The sequence below is a fragment of the Poromitra crassiceps genome (genome assembly GCF_964638095.1).
Source record: "Poromitra crassiceps genome assembly, chromosome: 4".
NCBI lineage: Eukaryota > Metazoa > Chordata > Actinopteri > Beryciformes > Melamphaidae > Poromitra > Poromitra crassiceps.
In genome coordinates, this window is record NC_139626.1 from 10355520 (window position 1) to 10379362 (window position 23843).

Here is a 23843-nt window from a genome sequence, read left to right on the forward strand (position 1 = left end):
TGCTATGAAGATAATAGAGTTGTAACTATGTTTTGTGCCCCTGTGTTCTGCAGTATCCTCTTGCCTTTGTGTTCAACTTCAGCCAGTGGATGTGCTGCCATCCGTGGCTGTACAGGTTACTGGCCTGCATGAACCTGTCAGAGCTGTCTGCCCCGGCAGACCTGCTCACCAGAGGAGCCCGGGTCCTGGTGAGACCCCCCCCCCCCCCTCCACACACACACACACACACACACACACACACACACACACACACACACACACACACACACACACACACACACACACACACACACACACACACACACACACACACACACACACACACACACACACACACACACACACACACACACACACACACACACACACACACACCAAGCCCCAAGTTCTGGTTCTTAAAATTGAGGCCAATGCAGAAGTACCAAAAACTGTAGTTCCTCAAATGGCCACTCGAATGGCCACTGGCTCCAAAAGGGAGTCATTCCCCACACAACACACAACACACAAGTTGACACAACACAAGAAATGTTTTTTTCCCCCTCATGATAATGTGTCTGAATATTGATTGATGGAGTAATTATTTCCACTGTCATGCAGTCAACATGTTCAGTCCACATGAGCTTATAAGACTCATCCATACATCATTATTGTGAAATGTGTGTATAACAAATACATTCCTACTCAAGCTCAGGGTTTATGCAGACAACACATGTGGCTGTTTAGCTGAGGCTTTACAGATAACCCTTTGCCTCATGGAATCCATCTTTGCTGAAAGATATCCAATATCCTCCTTCCTAATGTTGTTACATAATTGTTTAATCATCTGTGTACAAATGCACCGTGTTAAGCATACAGTGTGTAACCGGATGTGTTTGTGTTAAGCATGCAGTGTGTAACCAGATGTGTTTGTGTTGAGCATGCAGTGTGTAACCAGATGTGTTTGTGTTAAGCATGCAGTGTGTAACCAGATGTGTTTGTGTTAAGCATACAGTGTGTAACCGGATGTGTTTGTGTTAAGCATGCAGTGTGTAACCAGATGTGTTTGTGTTGAGCATGCAGTGTGTAACCAGATGTGTTTGTGTTAAGCATGCAGTGTGTAACCAGATGTGTTTGTGTTAAGCATACAGTGTGTAACCAGATGTGTTTGTGTTAAGCGTGCAGTGTGTAACCGGATGTGTTTGTGTTGAGCGTGCAGTGTGTAACCAGATGTGTTTGTGTTAAGCGTGCAGTGTGTAACCAGATGTGTTTGTGTTAAGCATGCAGTGTGTAACCGGATGTGTTTGTGTTAAGCATGCAGTGTGTAACCAGATGTGTTTGTGTTAAGCATGCAGTGTGTAACCGGATGTGTTTGTGTTAAGCATGCAGTGTGTAACCGGATGTGTTTGTGTTGAGCATGCAGTGTGTAACCGGATGTGTTTGTGTTAAGCGTGCAGTGTGTAACCGGATGTGTTTGTGTTAAGCATGCAGTGTGTAACCGGATGTGTTTGTGTTAAGCATGCAGTGTGTAACCGGATGTGTCTGTGTTAAGCGTGCAGTGTGTAACCGGATGTGTTTGTGTTAAGCATGCAGTGTGTAACCGGATGTGTTTGTGTTAAGCATGCAGTGTGTAACCGGATGTGTTTGTGTTAAGCATGCAGTGTGTAACCGGATGTGTTTGTGTTAAGCATGCAGTGTGTAACCGGATGTGTTTGTGTTAGGCATGCAGTGTGTAACCGGATGTGTTTGTGTTGAGCATGCAGTGTGTAACCAGATGTGTTTGTGTTAAGCATACAGTGTGTAACCGGATGTGTTTGTGTTAAGCATGCAGTGTGTAACCGGATGTGTTTGTGTTAGGCATGCAGTGTGTAACCGGATGTGTTTGTGTTGAGCATGCAGTGTGTAACCGGATGTGTTTGTGTTAAGCATGCAGTGTGTAACCGGATGTGTTTGTGTTAAGCATGCAGTGTGTAACCAGATGTGTTTGTGTTAGGCATGCAGTGTGTAACCGGATGTGTTTGTGTTGAGCATGCAGTGTGTAACCAGATGTGTTTGTGTTAAGCATACAGTGTGTAACCAGATGTGTTTGTGTTAAGCATGCAGTGTGTAACCGGATGTGTTTGTGTTAGGCATGCAGTGTGTAACCGGATGTGTTTGTGTTGAGCATGCAGTGTGTAACCAGATGTGTTTGTGTTAAGCATGCAGTGTGTAACCAGATGTGTTTGTGTTAAGCATGCAGTGTGTAACCGGATGTGTTTGTGTTAAGCATGCAGTGTGTAACCAGATGTGTTTGTGTTAAGCATGCAGTGTGTAACCAGATGTGTTTGTGTTAAGCATGCAGTGTGTAACTGGATGTGTTTGTGTTAAGCATGCAGTGTGTAACCAGATGTGTTTGTGTTAAGCATACAGTGTGTAACGGGATGTGTTTGTGTTAAGCATGCAGTGTGTAACCAGATGTGTTTGTGCAGGTTGCTGATGAGTACTTAGCTCCAGACGTGCTCAGCACAATGAAGGAGATGAAGGTGGCCAACTTCAGACGTGTGCCCAAGATGCCCATTTATGGAATGGCTCAGCCGACATCAGAGGTGCTGCCAACTGGCATCAGATTCCCTCATATCTAGATTTGAATACAAATAATCTAGCAATGCGTCAATACTGATAAGAACCTACTTAATCACATAAATCCTGTGGTATGTCATTCTGGGGAGATTGCAGCCTGCTACAGATTGTTTCATTTATACAACTATACTAAGTAGTTGTGTGTTGTAGAAAATTGAAGTTCCATTGTATTTTTTTGGTGTGGGAATGTACTTTTCCTATATAGTTTGTAAGCAATCTTTGAGTTCCACATCTACCTGATGATATTTCTGATCATCACAAATATACATGTATATCCCCGCAGTCATGAATAATTATGAGAATACAAGTGAACTGAATGACTTGAGGAGACTGAGTAGACCTGACTCACCTCACCTGCCAGTGCCAACGTTAGGGCGCTCAAGTCGGAGTTCTAGCTACTGCCATTTAAGCTTAACCTTACAGTGCTGGCCTCTAAGCTTGAAGTCCCTGGAAACCAAAATCCACAAAAACCTTCTAACTATTAAATTGAGGGTCTTATGTGAGTAATTGTGTGCCTCAGAAAGTAGGAGACATTAGTTTCAACCCAAAACCCCAAAATCGCCACTTTTCTACAAGGTCTGGATTTCCACTTCCGCATTGAAGATGATTGAAGAGAGCGGTGCGCGCGGTGCTACAATGAATGATCTTATCACGTCATAAGATTTAATCGAATCACACACACGCACGCGTGCGTGCGCACACACACACACACACACACACACACACTCCATCTCTCTTTCCTTCTCTCTCTCTCTCCTTCTCTCTCTCACCGTTTCCCTCCCTCTCTCTCTCGCTCGCTCTCTCTCTCTCTCGGAGGAGGAGAAGTCCTGCATGCACACACATGGGACACGCCCACACAAAGACAGTCTAATTGATTCTCATGACTTTTGTCATGACTGTCAAACCTAAATTTATATACTTTGCGACGTTCATCATTGTTCAAATTTGGCTGGTGGCTTATTAACATAGGTTCCTGTGATGTGATGAACTCAAAATGCTAAATAATAAAAAAATATTTCTGGTTTCCAGGGACCTGTATTTTACTGTGTGCAGCCTACCGGTACAGTGCTGGCCTCTAAGCTTAACCTTACTGTGTGCAGGCTACTGGTACAGTGCTGGCCTCTAAGCTTAACCTTACTGTGTGCAGGCTACCGGTACAGTGCTGGCCTCTAAGCTTAACCTTACTGTGTGCAGGCTACTGGTACAGTGCTGGCCTCTAAGCTTAACCTTACTGTGTGCTGGCCTCTAAGCTTAACCTTACTGTGTGCAGGCTACTGGTACAGTGCTGGCCTCTAAGCTTAACCTTACTGTGTGCAGGCTACTGGTACAGTGCTGGCCTCTAAGCTTAACCTTACTGTGTGCTGGCCTCTAAGCTTAACCTTACTGTGTGCAGGCTACTGGTACAGTGCTGGCCTCTAAGCTTAACCTTACTGTGTGCAGGCTACCGGTACAGTGCTGGCCTCTAAGCTTATCCTTACTGTGTGCTGGCCTCTAAGCTGAACCTTACTGTGTGCAGGCTACCGGTACAGTGCTGGCCTCTAAGCTGAACCTTACTGTGTGCAGGCTACCGGTACAGTGCTGGCCTCTAAGCTTAACCTTACTGTGTGCAGGCTACCGGTACAGTGCTGGCCTCTAAGCTTATCCTTACTGTGTGCTGGCCTCTAAGCTGAACCTTACTGTGTGCAGGCTACCGGTACAGTGCTGGCCTCTAAGCTTAACCTTACTGTGTGCAGGCTACCGGTACAGTGCTGGCCTCTAAGCTTAACCTTACTGTGTGCAGGCTACCGGTACAGTGCTGGCCTCTAAGCTTATCCTTACTGTGTGCAGGCTACCGGTACAGTGCTGGCCTCTAAGCTTAACCTTACTGTGTGCAGGCTACTGGTACAGTGCTGGCCTCTAAGCTTAACCTTACTGTGTGCTGGCCTCTAAGCTTAACCTTACTGTGTGCAGGCTACTGGTACAGTGCTGGCCTCTAAGCTTAACCTTACTGTGTGCAGGCTACCGGTACAGTGCTGGCCTCTAAGCTTATCCTTACTGTGTGCAGGCTACCGGTACAGTGCTGGCCTCTAAGCTTAACCTTACTGTGTGCAGGCTACCGGTACAGTGCTGGCCTCTAAGCTTAACCTTACTGTGTGCAGGCTACTGGTACAGTGCTGGCCTCTAAGCTTAACCTTACTGTGTGCTGGCCTCTAAGCTTAACCTTACTGTGTGCTGGCCTCTAAGCTGAACCTTACTGTGTGCAGGCTACCGGTACAGTGCTGGCCCACCTGACGGATGAGAAGAGGAAGCACGGACACATGCTGTGGGTCAACCTGCAGGAGGAGCTGGTGCTAGAAGGCAATGGGCAGGTTTTCACACCCAGGGAGCCTTCTTGTCTGGACCAGCACATTTCTGTCCCATCATCTGACCCAGACCTAATAGAGGTAAAACATTTTTTTCTTTTTTTATGTTTTTGTAAAAAGTTTTTTTTAGCCTGACATGCACTAGTACAGTCAGAGAGATGAACAGTAGCAGCATGAGAGGGTATTAAAAGCTTTAGAAATCGCTCTAGCTGGGTGTCCGGGTAGTGCAGTGGTAGATTTCCTGCCTACTAACACGAGGGTTGCAGGTTTGAGCCCGGTTTGGTCGGCATCCGTACTGGCACACTTTGCTGTGTCTGCGGGTGGGAAGCCGGATTAAGGGTACCAGTATGTGTCACTGCACTACTGCCTCCTCTGATCGGTCGGGGTGCCTGTTCAGGGGAGAGAGGAACTGATCCTCCCACCCGCTACGTCCTGCCAGTGAAACTCCTCCTCACTGTCAAAAGAAGCGGCTGGCGACTGCACATGTATCGGAGGAAGCATTTACTAGTCTGCAACTCTCCCAGATCGGCGGAGGGGGTGAAGCAACAACCAGGACAGCAGGGAGAATTGGCCAAGTACAATTGGGGAGAAAATTGAGAGGAAAAAACAAACAAAAAAGAAATGGCTCTAGCCGGCGTCAAGGTGAAAGTGGTTTCATGTCCCATCCCGCCCTGCAGAAACTGGAGAGGTCCCTGCAGGACGAGATCCTGCGAGCCCAGAAGTGGCTGGAGGTGACACTGGAGCAAGAGAAGCAGATGAAGATGTTCAAGAGCTGCCTGAGCGTCCAGGAGACCTTCAAACAGCACAGAAGCTCTCACCAGGGCCTGGTCTACAAACGCATCCCTCTGCCTGACTGCAGCACGCCCACAGAGGAGGTAACCACATGCAGACACACACAGGCTATCACAGGTACACTACTAGCAAGAGACTTGTCTCGATGAAGAGGGTGTAAAGGTAGCTTCTATCTATTCTAGAGGCACTGCAGTGGCTGAGTGTAATGCAGAAGGGTGAAAATGATTAGGCATTGTGCTCCCTCTAGTGGTTTGGAGTGTTAGTGATTATTCCACCCACAATAACAAGCATGTCTATAGGCTACATGCACAACTTCTTTACTTCCTGAAATTAGTACAGCTTCTTTATTTCCTGTCCTACACTATTGGATGAACTGATTAATCAGGTGTGCCTGATCATTGTTGTGACTGCAGCACACCTGACATTAATCAGTTCATCCAATAGTGATGACAGGAAATAAAGAAGCTGTACTAATTTCAGGAAGTAGTGGAGTTGTGCATGTAGCCCATTCACAGTCTTGCACTGTTTCTGTAAGCACCCATATTGCATTTTATAATTTTCTTCATCATTGTAGTTGAATATACTCCATTTTGGTTAAGGATTTGATAGAACAGGAATTATTGTTTTCCATGTTATAGAAATACACATAACAATCAATCAATGAAAAAAATATAAATATGGCATAGTTTCATTAACCCATTGATACCTGATGCAGCATTTGCGTGTATCTCCCTCATTTGTGTGTGTATCCCTTTAAGACCGCGAACCGCGGTTCGCGCTCTTAAAGGGATACACACACAAATGCTGCATCAGCTATCAATGGGTTAAGACGAGTACATTTGATACAGTATGTGTGTGTGTTTGCACATTAAGTGTGTGTCCTTATCCGCAGGACTTTGACAGGCTGATGGAGGCCATGAAGAGTGTCTTGGCTGAGGACTCGCACTCGGCCTTCGTTTTCAACTGCTCCAACGGCAAGGCCCGGAGCACCACCGCCATGGTCATGGCTTCTCTCACGCTCTGGCACTTTAACGTAAGAGACTGTTCCCCGTGTGCCCCAAGGCCTTCAGAGTTCTGTTCCTCATGTGCCCCAAGGCCTTCAGAGTTCTGTTCCTCATGTGCCCCAAGGCCTTCAGAGTTCTGTTCCCCATGTGCCCCAAGGCCTTCAGAGTTCTGTTCCCCAAGGCCTTCAGAGTTCTGTTCCTCATGTGCCCCAAGGCCTTCAGAGTTCTGTTCCTCGTGTGCCCCAAGGCCTTCAGAGTTCTGTTCCTCATGTGCCCCAAGGCCTTCAGAGTTCTGTTCCCCAAGGCCTTCAGAGTTCTGTTCCTCGTGTGCCCCAAGGCCTTCAGAGTTCTGTTCCTCATGTGCCCCAAGGCCTTCAGAGTTCTGTTCCTCATGTGCCCCAAGGCCTTCAGAGTTCTGTTCCCCATGTGCCCCAAGGCCTTCAGAGTTCTGTTCCCTGTGTGCCCCAAGGCCTTCAGAGTTCTGTTCCTCGTGTGCCCCAAGGCCTTCAGAGTTCTGTTCCTCATGTGCCCCAAGGCCTTCAGAGTTCTGTTCCCCCGTGTGCCCCAAGGCCTTCAGAGTTCTGTTCCCTGTGTGCCTCAAGGCCTTCAGAGTTCTGTTCCCTGTGTGCCCCAAGGCCTTCAGAGTTCTGTTCCCTGTGTGCCTCAAGGCCTTCAGAGTTCTGTTCCCTGTGTGCCTCAAGGCCTTCAGAGTTCTGTTCCTCATGTGCCCCAAGGCCTTCAGAGTTCTGTTCCTCATGTGCCCCAAGGCCTTCAGAGTTCTGTTCCCTGTGTGCCTCAAGGCCTTCAGAGTTCTGTTCCCTGTGTGCCCCAAGGCCTTCAGAGTTCTGTTCCTCATGTGCCCCAAGGCCTTCAGAGTTCTGTTCCCCGTGTGCCCCAAGGCCTTCAGAGTTCTGTTCCCTGTGTGCCCCAAGGCCTTCAGAGTTCTGTTCCCTGTGTGCCCCAAGGCCTTCAGAGTTCTGTTCCCTGTGTGCCCCAAGGCCTTCAGAGTTCTGTTCCCTGTGTGCCCCAAGGCCTTCAGAGTTCTGTTCCCCGTGTGCCCCAAGGCCTTCAGAGTTCTGTTCCCTGTGTGCCCCAAGGCCTTCAGAGTTCTGTACCCCGTGTGCCCCAAGGCCTTCAGAGTTCTGTTCCCCGTGTGCCCCAAGGCCTTCAGAGTTCTGTTCCCTGTGTGCCCCAAGGCCTTCAGAGTTCTGTACCCCGTGTGCCCCAAGGCCTTCAGAGTTCCAGTACTGAGTTACTCAAATCAAACTTCACAATCACTTTTATCGCCACCACAACATGTAAAGATTAAACACGAGGAGTTTGTCTTAGTCTAAGTATGCAGCGTATCGGTCATATCAATATTGAAAAGACAAAAAGAAGATGTATAAAAGACAAAATCACAAAAATTGCAAGTGCAGTCCAATAGACTGTACACGAATAGGAGGAGTGTTAAATAGGCATTCATTAAATAAGAATTTACAGACCAGGCGGTGCATGACGAGTGTAAGGTAATAAAGCAAAAGGTTCTGGTAGGCAGCTATAATACTTTAATGTAACAAGTGTGTGTGTGGGGGGGGGACTGGTGTTTCATGTCAGTGAGGGTGTGTGTGTGTGTGGGGGGGGGGGGACTGGTGTTTCATGTCAGTGAGGGTGTGTGTGTGTGTGGGGGGGGGGGGACTGGTGGTTCATGTCAGTGAGGGGGACTCCACTCCAGGAATGTGCCTGTTGTTGTGTTTTGTTCATCCAAAATAACCTGAAAACCGGTGTTTTTCTGCTGGCAGGGTTTTCCTGAGTTTGGTGATGACGAGATAGTGAGTGTTCCTGATGCCAAGTACACAAAGGGAGAGTTTGAGGTATGTAACATGCTGTGTTTCTCTCTATTCTGTCAAATATTTAAAGTGATTTTTTATTTTTTATTTTTTTGGGGGGGGGCAGCTATCAATCAAACAGTGTGCCCAGTACTATGTGACGTCTTTTCCCTTGGATTTTCTGTTGATGAAGTTTGAGCTTCTGTAGATGGCGCTCTTCTCTTTTGTCTGTTCGGCCATGGTGGCTATCGTTGCTCATTCTAACACTGTAAACACAGCCACAGTGAAAGGCAGCGCGCGCTCTGCAGGCTCACAATAGCGCATGTCAATCACAGCAACTCGGCTAGTGGAGTTTCTGGGATACACAGAGTGGTTGCTACGGAAACCTTGCTTGGCTATAATTCAGCCTTTGAAGGATGTGTGATGTTGCCTTGTTATCTGGCCAAAAAAGGTGTTGCTATGGCTGTGAGCTAACACAGCATACAGTAGCATGATGGGGGGTCTGCTATAGTGTTAGATATACGTCTGAAGAAAGGAGCATCAAGAGATCAACCGTGTCCTATTGATATAGCAGTATGTAAAACTCATCATTTGTCCAGTCAACCAACTGCTGTCACTGATGTCCACTTTTCCTCTCACGCTGGTCTCAATGCTATAATTGGGTTAACCTTCCATGAACATCAGATTGTGGGGTTTAAATGGTGAGGCCGCATGCTGATGTCAGGCTGGGCTGACACACATATGAATGAGGAAATGGGGTCTTGCCTGGAGGCTTGTTCTGTCCCCTGCCCCCGCTCTCGCCCCCGCCCGCCCGCTCGCCTGCCTGCTTCTCGGCTTAGTTACCCAGCTGCCCCGGCTCTCGCCCGCTCGCCTGCCTGCTTCTCGGCTTAGTTACCCAGCTGCCCCGGCTCTCGCCCCCGCTCGCCCGCTCGCCTGCCTGCTTCTCGGCTTAGTTACCCAGCTGCCCCGGCTCTCGCCCCCGCTCGCCCGCTCGCCTGCCTGCTTCTCGGCTTAGTTACCCAGCTGCCCCGGCTCTCGCCCCCCGCCCGCTCGCCTGCCTGCTTCTCGGCTTAGTTACCCAGCTGCCCCGGCTCTCGCCCCTGCCCGCCCGCTCGCCTGCCTGCTTCTCGGCTTAGTTACCCAGCTGCCCCGGCTCTCGCCCCCGCCGCCCGCTCACCTGCCTGCTTCTCGGCTTAGTTACCCAGCTGCCCCTGCCCGCTCGCCTGCCTGCTTCTTGGCTTAGTTACCCAGCTGCCCCAGCTCTCGCCCCTGCCCGCTCGCCTGCCTGCTTCTCGGCTTAGTTACCCAGCTGCCCCCGCTCTCGCCCCCGCCCGCCCGCTCGCCTGCCTGCTTCTCGGCTTAGTTACCCAGCTGCCCCGGCTCTCGCCCCCGCCCGCTCGCCTGCCTGCTTCTCGGCTTAGTTACCCAGCTGCCCCGGCTCTCGCCCCCGCCCGCCCGCTCGCCTGCCTGCTTCTCGGCTTAGTTACCCAGCTGCCCCGGCTCTCGCCCCCGCCCGCCCGCTCGCCTGCCTGCTTCTCGGCTTAGTTACCCAGCTGCCCCGGCTCTCGCTCCCGCCCGCGCACCTGCCTGCTTCTCGGCTTAGTTACCCAGCTGCCCCGGCTCTCGCCCCCGCCCGCGCACCTGCCTGCTTCTCAGCTTAGTTACCCAGCCACCTGGCTACCATCATCCTTAGTATCTAAGGCAAGTGAAATGGGCCGGCTGCAGTTGGGGACACCAACCATCTCATGGCTCGTTATGGATTGATGCAGCAGACTGCCACACTGTGTGTGTGTATGTGTGTGTGTGTGTCTGTGTCTGTGTACCATACACACATGCACATGGGGGGTCATTCCCCACTTCAACTAGGTCAACATTACACACATACACACCATTGTGCATTTCAATGAGGTCACGAGTGACAGACTATCAGCTGGCTTTTGTACAAAGGGACTAGGGCTGAATGATATACAAAAAATCATGACGATATTTTTATTTTTTAGGTATTATGATTGCGATATGAATCCTGATTTTAGTGGGAATGTTGTTGTTTTTTATTTTCACTGAAAAAAATCCTGTGATTTGGATAGGACAAATCAGCGTGACATCACATCACTTGCCACCCATAAATGCGGACCCCCGCGGCAGTGTGTGTATGAGTTGTGCCAAACAAACGTTAATATCTCAAAAACTATACATCACATCGCTTATATTTTGACATTCTGAGTGAGAGCAGAAGTAGCTCAAGAGTTTGATGTATAATATATGCATGTCGTGTTAAAGTTGTGTGAACTGTCACAGTTTTTAAAATGTAAACAGAGTTAGCTGGCTAGAGTCAGACACTCAAGCCTCGCGCCACTTGGGCTCCATAGGGTTCCATTGCTGTTGCCACCCAGTGACGCGGTTTGTTTACAAAAATGCTGCTCGGCTGATCCCTCGTATTGCACTTGCCCATATTGCGATTTCGATAATATTTCGATTCATTTGATTGACTTGATTTTGATTGGTGCCGTAGTACATCACTATACATTTAGGCATGGCATGAGGGTAGAGCCTGATGTTCTTATTGGTTAATAATTGGCACTAACTGTGTCGCTGTGTTTGTTGTGTCCAGGTAGTGATGCGACTGGTGCGTCTGTTGCCTGACGGCCACCGGATGAAGAGGGAGGTGGACATGGCCCTGGACTCGGTCAGCGAGACCATGACCCCCATGCACTACCACCTGAGAGAGATCATCATCTCCACATACAGACAGGTACTATCATGACCATGTACTACCACCTGAGAGAGATCATCATCTCCACATACAGACAGGTACTATCATGACCATGTACTACCACCTGAGAGAGATCATCATCTCCACATACAGACAGGTACTGTCATGACCATGTACTACCACCTGAGAGAGATCATCATCTCCACATACAGACAGGTACTGTCATGACCATGCACTACCACCTGAGAGAGATCATCATCTCCACATACAGACAGGTACTGTCATGACCATGCACTACCACCTGACAGACCATCATCTCCACATACAGACAGGTACTGTCATGACCATGCACTACCACCTGAGAGAGATCATCATCTCCACATACAGACAGGTACTGTCATGACCATGTACTACCACCTGACAGACCATCATCTCCACATACAGACAGGTACTGTCATGACCATGCACTACCACCTGAGAGAGATCATCATCTCCACATACAGACAGGTACTGTCATGACCATGCACTACCACCTGAGAGAGATCATCATCTCCACATACAGACAGGTACTGTCATGACCATGCACTACCACCTGACAGACCATCATCTCCACATACAGACAGGTACTGTCATGACCATGCACTACCACCTGAGAGAGATCATCATCTCCACATACAGACAGGTACTGTCATGACCATGCACTACCACCTGACAGACCATCATCTCTACATACAGACAGGTACTGTCATGACCATGCACTACCACCTGAGAGAGATCATCATCTCCACATACAGACAGGTACTGTCATGACCATGTACTACCACCTGACAGACCATCATCTCCACATACAGACAGGTACTGTCATGACCATGCACTACCACCTGAGAGAGATCATCATCTCCACATACAGACAGGTACTGTCATGACCATGCACTACCACCTGACAGAGACCATCATCTCTACATACAGACAGGTACTGTCATGACCATGCACTACCACCTGACGGAGACCATCTGCACATACAGACAGGTACTGTCATGACCATGCACTACAACCTGACAGAGACCATCTGCACATACAGACAGGTACTGTCAGAGGACAAATGTTCCTACAGCAGTCATTATTGACCAGTCGCTGAGATGCATCACATCCACTTGACTTGAAGTGAATTTCAAACACAAGTGTCACTTTACACACTGACACGGACACCAGTAAAGCAAAGAAGTTAAGATGATAAATGTTCATTTGAGACAAGGTACGCCCCAGCTGTATCCAGCTGTCAGCTGCGGATTGGATCATTGTTCATTCACCAATCACAGCCATTCTCACAATAAGGCGGTCCGTTTAAATACGGCCTCCTCTCTCACTCTGATCTTTGCTCCACCGCTGCTTCTGGCAATGCTTTGCCTCCACCACCCCAGCCTCCACCTTTTTAGCTCAGAGTCTGCTTGGCTCAAAAAGTGAACATGTTTTCCATGTCTTGCTCTGTTACTCACTATGGCTTTAAATTAATCTTGTATTCCCATCATGGGGGGATTTTGCTGCCCTCCCTGCTCGGCGTAGCATGCTGCTGGGCCGGTTCAGGGGGGAGCATCTTCTGTAAAGAGAACTGTATTTCCATTCATGCAATAAATGGTGCAGCAGCCAAGCTGCGGGCGAGGCCGCGCAGCGGGCAAGCTGCGTGCGACGGGCGCCCTCTTCTGGGTTGGGCATGAGGCCTAAGGGATTTCATTCACCATTCATTTGCCCATTGATGTTTAGTAAAATCCTTATGAAAAATAGTTTTACGTGGACAAACCAAGCAGTTCAGCTATAGCGACAGTCCGCATGTCTGGGAACGCCCACAAAATGTTAAACGGCTGGCGCGCGAGTGGGGTAAAACCGCCCATATATCTCATGGGCTGACTCACCAAAAGACGGTGCTGCGGCTCTAAACTACATGTTTGGGGGTTCTAGAGCAGAACACAAGACGTCTGCTCAGATGTGCGTTCACTGCGGTGGTTAAATCCCCGATCGTGTCTGCCTGGGCTGGGCTATCAGCTAAATTCTAACTTTGCTGAATGGATAGAATGGCGGAATTTACCCCACCCTGACCCCGCCCCCAGCCAGGCTGAGTCAGCTAACCCATTGTCTATGACGAGACCTCAACCTATATTCACATCACCAGAGACAGTTCACTCGGACCAAAAAGGTCATCTTTTTTATGTTTATTTTATATTTTCTGTGAAATCTTCTATGGTCTCTGGTGATTCTGAATATACTGTAGCTGAATCACTTGGTTTGTCCAAGTACAATTATTTTGATTTTGCAAAATGTCAATGGAAAAATTAATGGGGAATTCACTTCCTTAGGCCCCATGGACAATCTGGCGATGGCGAGACATAGGCACTCTAACATGGTACTACAGTGTAGTGGAGACATAGGCACTCTAACATGGTACTACAGTGTAGTGGAGAAGTTTGTGTGTTTTAGGGCCACCTTGTGAGTTGGTACCTTTACCCATACAATGCAAATTCACCATGTAGATGCATGTAATTGCAATAGGACAGGACATTGAGTGTTCAAAAACATACACAGTCACAGGAGGGTATTGGACATTTTCTATACTTTTCAACTTCTTGGACACTTATCTGAATTCGTGTGTTTTTGGTAGATCACACCCATATTCTCACAGCGGTTTAATTTAGAAATGTGTAGTCTTCATGCAGAGACACGTGCAGCGTGCCAGCCTTCATTTAGGTGGACACTTCCATGTGAGTCCCATAGATGGCGTCAAGAACTTGTTTTAATCTTTGTAGCTACAGTTTGGACCCAAGGGACATGAATGAGAGTGATCCAATACTATTGTAGGCACAGATTACTGACTGTGGACCTGCAGACTGAGGAGAAGGAGCTGAACACGATAAGTTATCTCACGGCTCAACTCAATGAAATTGGCTGGGCTGGTAAATGCTTTCAAAGGGGAAAAGTGTGTAGGAATAGGGCTGTGTAGAAGGAGTGATTACTTGAGGGATCTTGAGACTTGACTTTGGCTTATGAACACACAGTGCTGCTGACCGAGGTATCATCAGTATCAAATACCGCACAGGTTTCAATTACTGCAGTTGTTTGCTACATGCAATGAATGGACAAAATATTAGAAACACTTGACTCTTTTCAGGAAGTACACTGATAAGGTGAATCCCTTATTTGACGTGCCTAATTAAATGTGTACTAGTCACAAAGGGGGAAAGAAAGGCAGTGAAAGAGAAACAGACTGGTTGGAAGGTGATTTGAAGACATTTTCAAATGTGGATTGCGTAAAAGAGGCTGTAGCTCTATATCAGGAAGCTGAGCTAATACTTAGCCCATGCAGTGTATATTGAATATGATGCCCACGGGTCAAGTGGTGTGTTGTGAAGACTGCAGCGTTTTGCTTCTGTCCTGAAGCTGTGGCATCTGTCTATAGGACCAAGGCTCTGTTTTAGCCATTTGTAATGCTATATATCATCTATGTGTTTCTGTGCACCGGCAGCCATCATGGTGCTGGAGGTACCCAGCACCGTCCCCACTATATCAATGGACCTCATTGTCTTATTCGGTCTCTCTCTCTCTCTCTCTCTCTCTCTCTCCTTCTCTCTCTCTCTCTCTCCTTCTCTCTCTCTCTCCCTCTCTCTCTCTCTCTCTCTCCTTCTCTCTCTCTCTCTCCCTGTCTCTCCCTCCTTCTCTCTCTCTCTCTCCTCTCTCTCTCTCTCTCTCTCTCTCCCTCTCTCTCTCTCTCTCTCCTTCTCTCTCTCTCTCTCCCTGTCTCTCCCTCCTTCTCTCTCTCTCTCTCTCTCTCTCTCTCCTCTCTCTCTCCCTCTCTCTCTCTCTCTCGTGTCTGTCTCATAGTGGTGATATTTAGTGTTTCTGTTTGTGTTGTGTGGGATGTGTGCAGTGTGTCTTTCTCTTGCTCTACTTTGTCATCTCGTAAGTGTGCCGGCTTGTAGCTGCTGTGCGTCCCTCATGAATGCACTGATGCCAGTAATACCTCCCCTGGCCTCAGGTCGCCCTTTCCCTCCAGGGAACATTTGGGATCGATTCCGTTTCAAATCAATTAACTCAGGAAGTGAATTTTCACCTTTATCCAATCAGTAGTAACATGTTAATTGCAAACAAACGATTTCAATTTTGAATGGTGTGAGGTAAAAGCGCAGTGACCTCAACCCCCGTCCTAGAGTTTAACCCCACTATAATATGTGCCCGCATGCGGAGGACCTCAGAGTTTAACCCCACTATGAGCCCGTGGCGTGCGCGGAGGACCTCAGAGTTTAACCCCACTATGAGCCCGTGGCGTGCGCGGAGGACCTCAGAGTTTAACCCCACTATGAGCCCGTGGCGTGTGCGGAGGACCTCAGAGTTTAACCCCACTATGAGCCCGTGGCGTGTGCGGAGGACCTCAGAGTTTAACCCCACTATGAGCCCGTGGCGTGTGCGGAGGACCTCAGAGTTTAACCCCACTATGAGCCCGTGGCGTGTGCGGAGGACCTCAGAGTTTAACCCCACTATGAGCCCGTGGCGTGTGCGGAGGACCTCAGAGTTTAACCCCACTATGAGCCCGTGGCGTGTGCGGAGGACCTCAGAGTTTAACCCCACTATGAGCCCGTGGCGTGTGCGGAGGACCTCAGAGTTTAACCCCACTATGAGCCCGTGGCGTGTGCGGAGGACCTCAGAGTTTAACCCCACTATGAGCCCGTGGCGTGTGCGGAGGACCTCAGAGTTTAACCCCACTATGAGCCCGTGGCGTGCGCGGAGGACCTCAGAGTTTAACCCCACTATGAGCCCGTGGCGTGTGCGGAGGACCTCAGAGTTTAACCCCACTATGAGCCCGTGGCGTGTGCGGAGGACCTCAGAGTTTAACCCCACTATGAGCCCGTGGCGTGTGCGGAGGACCTCAGAGTTTAACCCCACTATGAGCCCGTGGCGTGTGCGGAGGACCTCAGAGTTTAACCCCACTATGAGCCCGTGGCGTGTGCGGAGGACCTCAGAGTTTAACCCCACTATGAGCCCGTGGCGTGTGCGGAGGACCTCAGAGTTTAACCCCACTATGAGCCCGTGGCGTGCGCGGAGGACCTCAGAGTTTAACCCCACTATGAGCCCGTGGCGTGCGCGGAGGACCTCAGAGTTTAACCCCACTATGAGCCCGTGGCGTGTGCGGAGGACCTCAGAGTTTAACCCCACTATGAGCCCGTGGCGTGTGCGGAGGACCTCAGAGTTTAACCCCACTATGAGCCCGTGGCGTGTGCGGAGGACCTCAGAGTTTAACCCCACTATGAGCCCGTGGCGTGTGCGGAGGACCTCAGAGTTTAACCCCACTATGAGCCCGTGGCGTGTGCGGAGGACCTCAGGTTGGCACCGTGTTCCCTCTCTGCCTTTCCCTCCTCCATGAGGTGGTGGGCGGGGCCATGGGGGCGGGGCCAGGTGATAAACAGTGCCAGATGTTGCTTGAACCCCGGCAGCCAGCAGCAGAAGAGCGGGGCAGGGGGAAAAAAGGGGGAGGGGGGGGACGTCTCCCTAACCACCTTAACTCTCACTCTCTCCCACTCTCCAGCGCACACTAACCACCTTCACTCTCACTCTCCAGCGCACACTAACCACCTTCACTCCCACTCTCCAGCGCACACTAACCACCTTCACTCTCACTCTCCAGAGCACACTAACCACCTTCACTCTCACTCTCTCCCACTCTCCAGAGCACACTAACCACCTTCACTCTCACTCTCCAGTGCACACTAACCACCTTCACTCTCACTCTCCAGTGCACACTAACCACCTTCACTCTCACTCTCTCCCACTCTCCAACGCACACTAACCACCTTCACTCTCACTCTCTCCCACTCTCCAGAGCACACTAACCACCTTCACTCTCACTCTCCAGTGCACACTAACCACCTTCACTCTCACTCTCTCCCACTCTCCAACGCACACTAACCACCTTCACTCTCACTCTCTCCCACTCTCCAACGCACACTAACCACCTTCACTCTCACTCTCTCCCACTCTCCAGCGCACACTAACCACCTTCACTCTCACTCTCCAGCGCACACTAACCACCTTCACTCTCACTCTCCACCGCACACTAACCACCTTCACTCCCACTCTCCAGCGCACACTAACCACCTTCACTCTCACTCTCCAGCGCACACTAACCACCTTCACTCTCACTCTCCAGCGCACACTAACCACCTTCACTCTCACTCTCTCCCACTCTCCAGAGCACACTAACCACCTTCACTCTCACTCTCCAGTGCACACTAACCACCTTCACTCTCACTCTCTCTCACTCTCCAGAGCACACTAACCACCTTCACTCTCACTCTCCAGCGCACACTAACCACCTTCACTCTCACTCTCCAGTGCACACTAACCACCTTCACTCTCACTCTCTCTCACTCTCCAGAGCACACTAACCACCTTCACTCACACTCTCCAGCACACACTAACCACCTTCACTCTCACTCTCCAGAGCACACTAACCACCTTCACTCTCACTCTCCAGTGCACACTAACCACCTTCACTCTCACTCTCCAGCGCACACTAACCACCTTCACTCTCACTCTCCAGCGCACACTAACCACCTTCACTCCCACTCTCCAGCGCACACTAACCACCTTCACTCTCACTCTCCAGCGCACACTAACCACCTTCACTCTCACTCTCCAACGCACACTAACCACCTTCACTCTCACTCTCCAACGCACACTAACCACCTTCACTCTCCAGCGCACACTAACCACCTTCACTCTCCAGCGCACACTAACCACCTTCACTCTCCAGCGCACATTAACCACCTTCACTCTCACTCTCCAGCGCACACTAACCACCTTCACTCTCCAACGCACACTAACCACCTTCACTCTCACTCTCCAACGCACACTAACCACCTTCACTCTCACTCTCTCCCACTCTCCAACGCACACTAACCACCTTCACTCCCACTCTCCAACGCACACTAACCATCTTCACTCTCACTCTCCAACGCACACTAACCATCTTCACTCTCACTCTCCAACGCACACTAACCACCTTCACTCTCACTCTCCAACGCACACTAACCACCTTCACTCTCACTCTCTCCCACTCTCACTAACCACCTTCACTCCCACTCTCCAGCGCACACTCGCACGGCCTGTTCCACCTCATAAGATTCCCCCAGCAGGCAGCGGGGCCAACGCTGCAGAGAGGCTGCTTCCTCTCCTCTCCTCTCCTCCCCTCTCCACTCCTCTCCTCTCCTCTCCTCTCCTCTCCTCTCCTCTCCTCTCCTCTCCTCTCCTCTCCTCCGCCTCCTCCTCTGTTCTCCTCTTTCCTTTGTCGTGTCGGTGTGAGGTACAGAATCACCCCGAGCGCTCGGCGCACATCGCTGTTTGCTCCGATAACCTCTCTCCCGCTGTTTGCTCTCCTTCAGCAATTCTTTGGAGTTGTTTACAGGTGTGTTGTGGGCTTTGTAGTTTTTTTTTACAGCCGTGTTGTTGGCTTTGTAGTTGTTTACAGGTGTGTTGTTGTTGCGCTCGGTATGAGAAACAGGCCTTTTGGATTTATTTGATAATAATTGCAAAGGATTTGGAGGCGAGCGGGGATTCTGATTCTACAAGATGTGAACACTTGTGTTGCTCATTACATACACTCTTCATCACCTCAAATGTCTTCGTCGGCGATCGTGATTATTCAACATTGCACGCTTTCCACCCAGCAGGCCACATCAAAAGGTCATCAAAAAGCCTATCAAAGGGTGGGTGAAACGTCGTTTATGGAAAAATGGCTATTTTGCTTCAATAAATACACCTTAAAAAATGGGGGGGGGGGGTTGAATTGGAAATTTGAGACAATCTCAGAAACCCAACTCCTATCCGTTTTTGTTGAGCGAGACTGTCAAGAGCTTCTGCTGTATAGAGACACTGCATGAAATAGGCCACGCCCATCACGGGGGAAAAGCTCCGTTCATTTCCACACACCAGCGTCATTTTCCTTGAATTAAACATAGCTAAAAGCTGTTGTGTGGTGGGCTGCGCAGACAACAAATGTAAAAATTCACCAGTTAAAGTTTTTTTGTACTCCCGAGGAAAACAAGGAAGCCATTGAGATTTGGCAAGAAGAAAAATGTGGATGTTGCTCTCAATGAAGTAAGTTGGAGTGTTCATCTTCCGTATATACCATGTTTTTGTGCAAGACCCGACCATGCACGCGACATAGGAGAACGCTAGGATTGGACGGGAGTTTGTGTTTTCCCCCGTTTTGGGCGTGGTTTCTGAATGATGACGCGCTCCGCAGTGTATCTGTCGCCTTTCCCCCCCACAGTCCTCATTTCTTGTGTCATATCTCAGCACGCTCTTGGGTTTGAGTATTCACCTTATTCACCACGCCCACTTTTTCTCTCTTCCGCGTTACCCGCAATTGTATTTGTTCTTCCGGTTCAGCGCTAGTTGGCGGCCAATTTCAAAACAAAATGTCACTATAATAATGAATGAAGTTTGGCAACATTCAGAATTAAGCTACACTGCGGCCAACTTCAGTTACATGTTCATAGCGTTACTGCTGCGAGGAGCCGATGGCTGTACCCGGTCGGCATTTAACGTTAGTTACAAAAGCACGTCGACAGTGTTTTCTCACTGCCAGGCAGTAGCCTACTGTAGGGGTTGACAGCTAGTCCGACCGGTGTCAGCACAGCCAGCGCTCCCAGTCCTCGCTGCTCGTTAAATATTTACAAATAGGCGTTATTCTGATAAACTGGTCACATATATGTTACATTCTCACCCGAAAAATATTAAAACTTTAAAAAAAATATATATTTTGCTTGAAAACAGCTTTTTGGCAAGTCTAAAAATGACTGCGGTAGACGTAATCTACTTACGTGTCTAAAACCGGAAAGACGATTACAAAATGACGTCATGCGGAAGCGTCCTTGTATGGGCCAAAAATAAGGTGAATTGGGTTTGAGTATAGGAGCAGCATGTTACTAGACGACACCATTACATCTCTTGCTGAAAATCAATGAGTTCTCTTCTCCTGAGTGCTGAAAGGGGCAAACTAGAACGCGTGGTGCTGGAGGGGATGACCGCCAACCAAGCATGCTGTGTGTACGGGTGTCCAAAGAAAGGGCCTCATGGTTTGGACGGGGCAGTGGAAAAATATTTTCAGAAAGGGGAGAATGCTGTGAGCAGGTTTTCTGAGGAAAGGTAACGGACATCTTCAGGGAGGCAGGGGGAGGAACTGAGTCCAAAAGACTGGAGGGTTTAGTGGGTTGAGGAGACCACCGCAACACTGGCAGCCAGATGAGTTTGACAAAGAAACAAGAACAAGGGATTAGAAAGAAGTCAACAAATGAGAGAGAGGAGTGGAATGGTGAGAGGCAGACAAGCGGGAGGGGTCAGTGAACCATACTGGCCAATAGGGCTGGGGCACGTGACGTAAGCGCGGGTGAGGAGCGCTTGCATTGTGGTCCAGTACGACAATCGCGGCTAGGCTAGTAGCAGCCACACCAAACTCCATTCATCTGGCAACTAAATGTGGCTCTGTCTATCGGTAAATTGAATACCACCAGAATTTACAAACCTTTACGAATCGTTAGAAAACCACTCTCCAATTCGGCATACATATTGTCTCCCAAGAAGCACTTTGTGAACGTAAAATCTCATGTCTGGAAGTGGTTCATTCTGCTGCTGTATTACCTCCACTGTGTATTTTGCAGGTAGAGCGCTGTGGGAATCACCGGCGAAACATTTTAATATATTTGAAATGTGTGCTTCTTATTGGAAATTTGTGTCTGCCGAATTAGAGACATGCTTACAAGTATTCATAAAATGTCTATATGTTTCCATCAAAAGTCTCAACTTGTATGTTTTAAACCGTAAGTCGCCAACTTCAAAAGCCTTGACGCGAGACTCATTCCTTCTTCTTCTTCGTCTTGAAAGAGCTCCCCGATACGGAGTTGCAGGCTCCGCTAAACTGGCCGTATGCTACATACACTTTAGCAATCACAATAAAACAGTGCCTACCTTCCACACAATGTTGTTATCTGAAGTTTTGCATAATCAGCATTCCCAAATATTGCGTAGTTTCCAATACCGAGCCCTTATTCAAATGCTAGGCAGACAGCGGCGCTAACTAGGTCACATAACAGACATGAGTGACATTACTGAAGATGGATCAAATGACTATTTTCCATGTATCTTGCCCAATGCCAATGAAATGATTTAATTTTTTTTACTTGAGTTTTTTGGTACCGCTATTTTACATTGAAGTAAACGGCGAGTGGCACTAGTGTACAGCAGTCCGTCGTATTTACCCACAATGCCTCGTGTTTGTCGCGCAGACGTGACGTAGTTGCCCCAGCTCTTATGGAACCGGCATTTAGCAGCTTTGCGTCCTTTTCTCAGACTCAGACGTCATTTGGCTCGAGGATCTTCCCTGTTTACAGTTGTCCTCTCAATTAGGATGGCCGCTTGACATAAGTGGGCCAATCACAAGGTGGAGCTCTCTGACGGCCAAAGGAAATATTTTGGCGTCAGAAGCAGCCTGAAAAAGCCACCTGAAGCAGAGACAGGTCCTTCTGGGCTGAAGTGCTGGTTGGCCTCACAGCCTCTGAAAAGAGCCTCTCAGTCAGATCCAGCACAGGCTGGGGGGGGAGGAAAGGGGGGGAGCCAGGGGTTGTTGTTTTTACTCCTAATTCCCAGCCTCTCAAATGCCACTGCCAATAGCAATATTTGCATAATAGCAATATTTGCAGCAGCCGTCTACGAAATGACTTCTTTTGACCAAATTGCGTTGCCAGCTTCTTTAAATCACATCTGAGCAGGTGCAACCAGGTGAACTCTTTGGGAGTGTGTGTGTGTGCGTGCGCGTGCGTGTACGGCGTGCGTGCTTAGGGGGGTACACGGGTAAATAAAGCATCTCCAGGGACTTCCCAGAGGGGTTTGGTGAGGCAGGGGGAAGGGGCTTGGTGAGGCGGGGGGGGGGGTCTTGGTGAGGCAGGGGGGATAAGCAGCTGCTCTAGCCCCTTGCTATTCAGAACATTTATTTTAAGGGAGTTTCCACAGCTGTAGTAAGCGACTTCAAATGGAACTTGGTTAATAGGTCTACTGAGTGTTTCTATAGACGGTTTTAATTTGACAACAAAAACATTCAAAATTGAACCCCAGCTCACTTCCTGTTGCAGTGTTTGCTATGGACAGGAAAAGAAAAAAAAGAGAAGCAGAGCAGGACTGACAGTTCTGTGAAAACCGTCTATAGAGAGGCAAAGTGAACGTCACTTCCTGCTTCAGCACTGTACCAGAGATTTTCTTCCGCAATTTATTTCCCCATAGACATTTTGTAAAATGCTTATAAAAAGAGTTTTACTTGGTCAAACCGAACAGTTCAGCTATATTTAGAATCGAGAGAGACCATAGAACATTTCTTTAAACCCGCATTTAAAATGCGGGTTAAATACACAGTTGCGAGTTAAATGTTATGCGATCTCTCCTGTTTCTAAATATATCTGTACCGTTTGGTTTGAACAAGTAAAACTCTTTTTATAAGCATTTTACGAAATGTCTATGGGGAAAATGAATAACGGATTAAAATCTCTGGTACAGTGCAGTGAAGCAGGAGGTGACGTTCACTTTGCCTCTCTATTCCCAACTGGTGTCTTGTATGACATGATCCATTAGGTGGCTGCTACTTTCAGCTGGAATAGTGCATTATAGTCCAATAGAGCAGGCGAGTCCATGCAGCAGCCGAGCTGCGGGCGAGGCCGTGCAGCGGGCGAGCCTAGGAATCGATGCCTAGTCCACAGTGCCTCCACACAGGAAGCAGAATTTGGTTAGAACAAGTGTGTTTTAAAACTCCCTTTCAATGCACCGTGCATCCCACACACACACACATGGAAATCTGCAGTCAGAGAAGAGATGGGCGGGGCAAAGCAGTAAAAAGCAGAGGGATTTGCAGCCTGTGTGACTCTGCAGTTATGATAGTTCATTCTACACCCTGCCTGCTCTCATACTCTACATGCTGATCACTGGCTGTGTCTGTCCCCTTTGCCCCTGAAGAACTGAACTGCCCCGGCCTGGCCCTTGCCCTGACCTCCCTCATCTCCCCCACCCCCCTCTTAACCATTGGCCCCAGGACGGTGCTTTGGACCTCACTGGGCACTGCGCGGAAGGGGCTTGTGATTTCCTGCCCCCACACACACTAAACCTACCAGGAATAACAACATTGAAAAGCATGCTTGAGTGTTTAAGCATGCCCCCGGTAGCTGTGGTCGGGCTATCTGATGGATTTAGCAAAGCCCCAATTCATTTCGCACAACAAAAACTGTACTTAGCTTTCACACTAGCTAGCTCCCAACACTGAACAAATGCCTCAGGGAATACAATCCCACCGGCCAAGTGGCTCAAATGCCACTAAACCATTTGGGATATGCAGGAGTCGTGACTGGGGTCGAGTCGCTCCACTTTCACAATGTCCCAGTGGAGAAGCCCTGTTTCATACGTGAGGACAGTTGAGCAACAGATGAGGCCCGTGTTAACGACACCATAACTACTTCCTAAGGGCCAGCACCTGAACCAGTCAGCCAGGAACACTTCCTAAGTGCCA

At 49.0% G+C, this 23843-nt stretch overlaps 1 protein-coding gene across 1 annotated transcript in view; it reads left to right on the forward strand.

Annotated features, from left to right (window-relative positions):
- Window positions 1-23843, forward strand: part of pald1a (phosphatase domain containing paladin 1a) — a 77892-nt gene that overhangs the window by 18505 nt on the left and 35544 nt on the right. Inside the window, exons 12-18 of the mRNA XM_083634449.1 lie at window positions 54-188; window positions 2445-2561; window positions 4839-5018; window positions 5615-5812; window positions 6622-6762; window positions 8515-8586; window positions 11153-11293. Of these exons, the coding sequence (XP_083490575.1) occupies window positions 54-188; window positions 2445-2561; window positions 4839-5018; window positions 5615-5812; window positions 6622-6762; window positions 8515-8586; window positions 11153-11293 (984 nt within the window). The remainder of the gene's footprint in view (window positions 1-53; window positions 189-2444; window positions 2562-4838; window positions 5019-5614; window positions 5813-6621; window positions 6763-8514; window positions 8587-11152; window positions 11294-23843) is intronic.